Source organism: Myotis davidii, unplaced genomic scaffold (genome assembly GCF_000327345.1).
Source record: "Myotis davidii unplaced genomic scaffold, ASM32734v1 scaffold370, whole genome shotgun sequence".
NCBI classification, from domain to species: Eukaryota; Metazoa; Chordata; class Mammalia; order Chiroptera; family Vespertilionidae; genus Myotis; species Myotis davidii.
In genome coordinates this window covers 4,158,210-4,160,063 of record NW_006288615.1, presented here as the reverse complement: position 1 = coordinate 4,160,063, position 1,854 = coordinate 4,158,210, and the positions used below count along the sequence as shown (strand labels likewise).

The 1,854-nt window shown below is 38.6% G+C and overlaps 1 protein-coding gene across 6 annotated transcripts in view; it reads left to right on the top strand.

Moving 5' to 3' along the window:
• Nucleotides 1-1,854, top strand: part of USP40 (ubiquitin specific peptidase 40) — a 73,811-nt gene that overhangs the window by 35,635 nt on the left and 36,322 nt on the right. For all 6 annotated transcript variants that reach the window (XM_006760451.2, XM_006760450.2, XM_006760449.2 and 3 more), the window contains 2 exons: nucleotides 220-290; nucleotides 968-1,284. In XM_006760451.2, coding sequence (XP_006760514.1) covers nucleotides 220-290; nucleotides 968-1,284 — 388 coding nt within the window. The remainder of the gene's footprint in view (nucleotides 1-219; nucleotides 291-967; nucleotides 1,285-1,854) is intronic.

Sequence of the window (1,854 nt, the reverse complement as noted above, 5' to 3'; positions counted from 1 at the left end):
CTGTCATGCTCACAAAATTATGCAGCAACATGGGGAAATGCTTACATAAGGAAAAAAACTAAAGGGTGTGATGGGAGAAATAAAGATAAAAGTGATATAATAAATATAGTTACTACCTTCTTAATTTTTCTTAATGGGAAAGATTTTTCAAAAAAAATATTTAAGTGTCTCAGCTCTTTCTTTAGATGAATGGTCTCACTGACTACCTCCTCGTCCTAGGAGATGATCTGACACTGTGTGACATTGAAATTGCTGATGAGGAAGACATCTTTGTATGGAATGGAGTGGAGGTAAGAAAATATTGAAGAAATATTCATGATAGTTTTGGATTTTTTAAGTCGTAATGACATTTTATTCAGCATATGTGAAGGCAATTAGGTATTAGAAAACTACTGAAATATTTAATAAATTTTAGGTACAGTTAGTAGTTATGTGTTAAAGAGATATTTATTGAGCACCTCCTCTCTGCCAGGCTAGGTGTCAGAAGCTAAATACAAAGATTCAGGTTTTATGGTATAACTGCACTAAGTGCTGGGGAGAGGGGGTGTCTGTGCATATTCCCTGTGGGAACTCAGAAGGGGGCTTATAGCTCTATTGAATTAGGGAGTAGAGGTGACTCGTAAGAGCAGAGTGAACTTTCTAAGTCAGGAAAAGGGCGAGGAACATCTCAGCCACTCAGTGAAGTCTCCCTCGCACTTATTCCCGAGGCTTCACTACCACCACCGAGGACTCATACATCTTTGTCCCCACTCCAGATTTCTCTCCTAAAAAATAAAAGACGGCTAAGAGAAAGTTTCAAATGAAATATCTAAAGTTATTTTTCTGATACTTAAAAGACATTTGTGAGAACTTCACTTGAAAAGAATTAATAATGAGAATTATTCTGCAAGAGGTGTCTTTTGTTACTGTGTTGACTTCATGTTGGCAAATGTAAACTATACTAATGGTTGTCTTGGCATTATTGTAGGTTGGTGGAATCCAGATTCCCACTGGTAGCGACTGTGAACCTCTGCTTTTAAATGTTCTTCATCTGGCAACAGGCAGTGAAGAGTGTCGGCAGCTGGTAGAATCTCCACAGGTCTTCCCAGCTAATGCAGAAGTGGGCACAGTATTCACAGCCTTAGCAATTCCAGGAGGTGTCATCTTCACCAGCAATACTGCATCTGTAGGTGGAGAGAGCTGGACTGCCATTCCCAAGGAGGACTTAAAGAAGACATTCAGAGAACAAGGCCTCACAAATGGAAGCTCGATTCTGATTCAGGATTCCAGTAATGATAATAACAGGTAACTGGAAAAAAAAATTTAAGTTATTTAAATTAGAGCACTATCTTTTAGAACTCTAAAGCTTTATTTCACTAAGAGTTAAATGTTTCTTTTTATTGCTAGACATTGTGTTCTGTGTTTTGTAAGTAGGAATGTTCTAGGTTAGGCAAGTTGGAGAAAAATGATACTGTAATGTGATAACTACATAATATAGATGTAAACAAGATACAGTCAAGATTAGATGGTTATAAAGCAGAATCCTATCTGAGGAATTCTGATTAGTGCTCCTTATGAAATTGAAGACATAGTCTCACAAAGTTTGTTCCTGAAATACTTTATGAGAATTATATTAACATCATAGCTAAATTTACCTATTTTGTCACAAAAATCTCGTACGGCAATTCAGTTTTTCATCCTTTTTATGACTCTTGAGTGCCGGGGTCCAGCCCCAGCAGGTCCAGGGGTCCCCAAAGGTGCGGACGGAGTCGGCGAAGAAGGAATGACACGGAGACAGCATTCAGTTGATCAGCAGCCTTGCCAGGATCTCTAGCCACAATCTCCAGCCAAGTTCTGTGTCCATGTTCTCTTGCT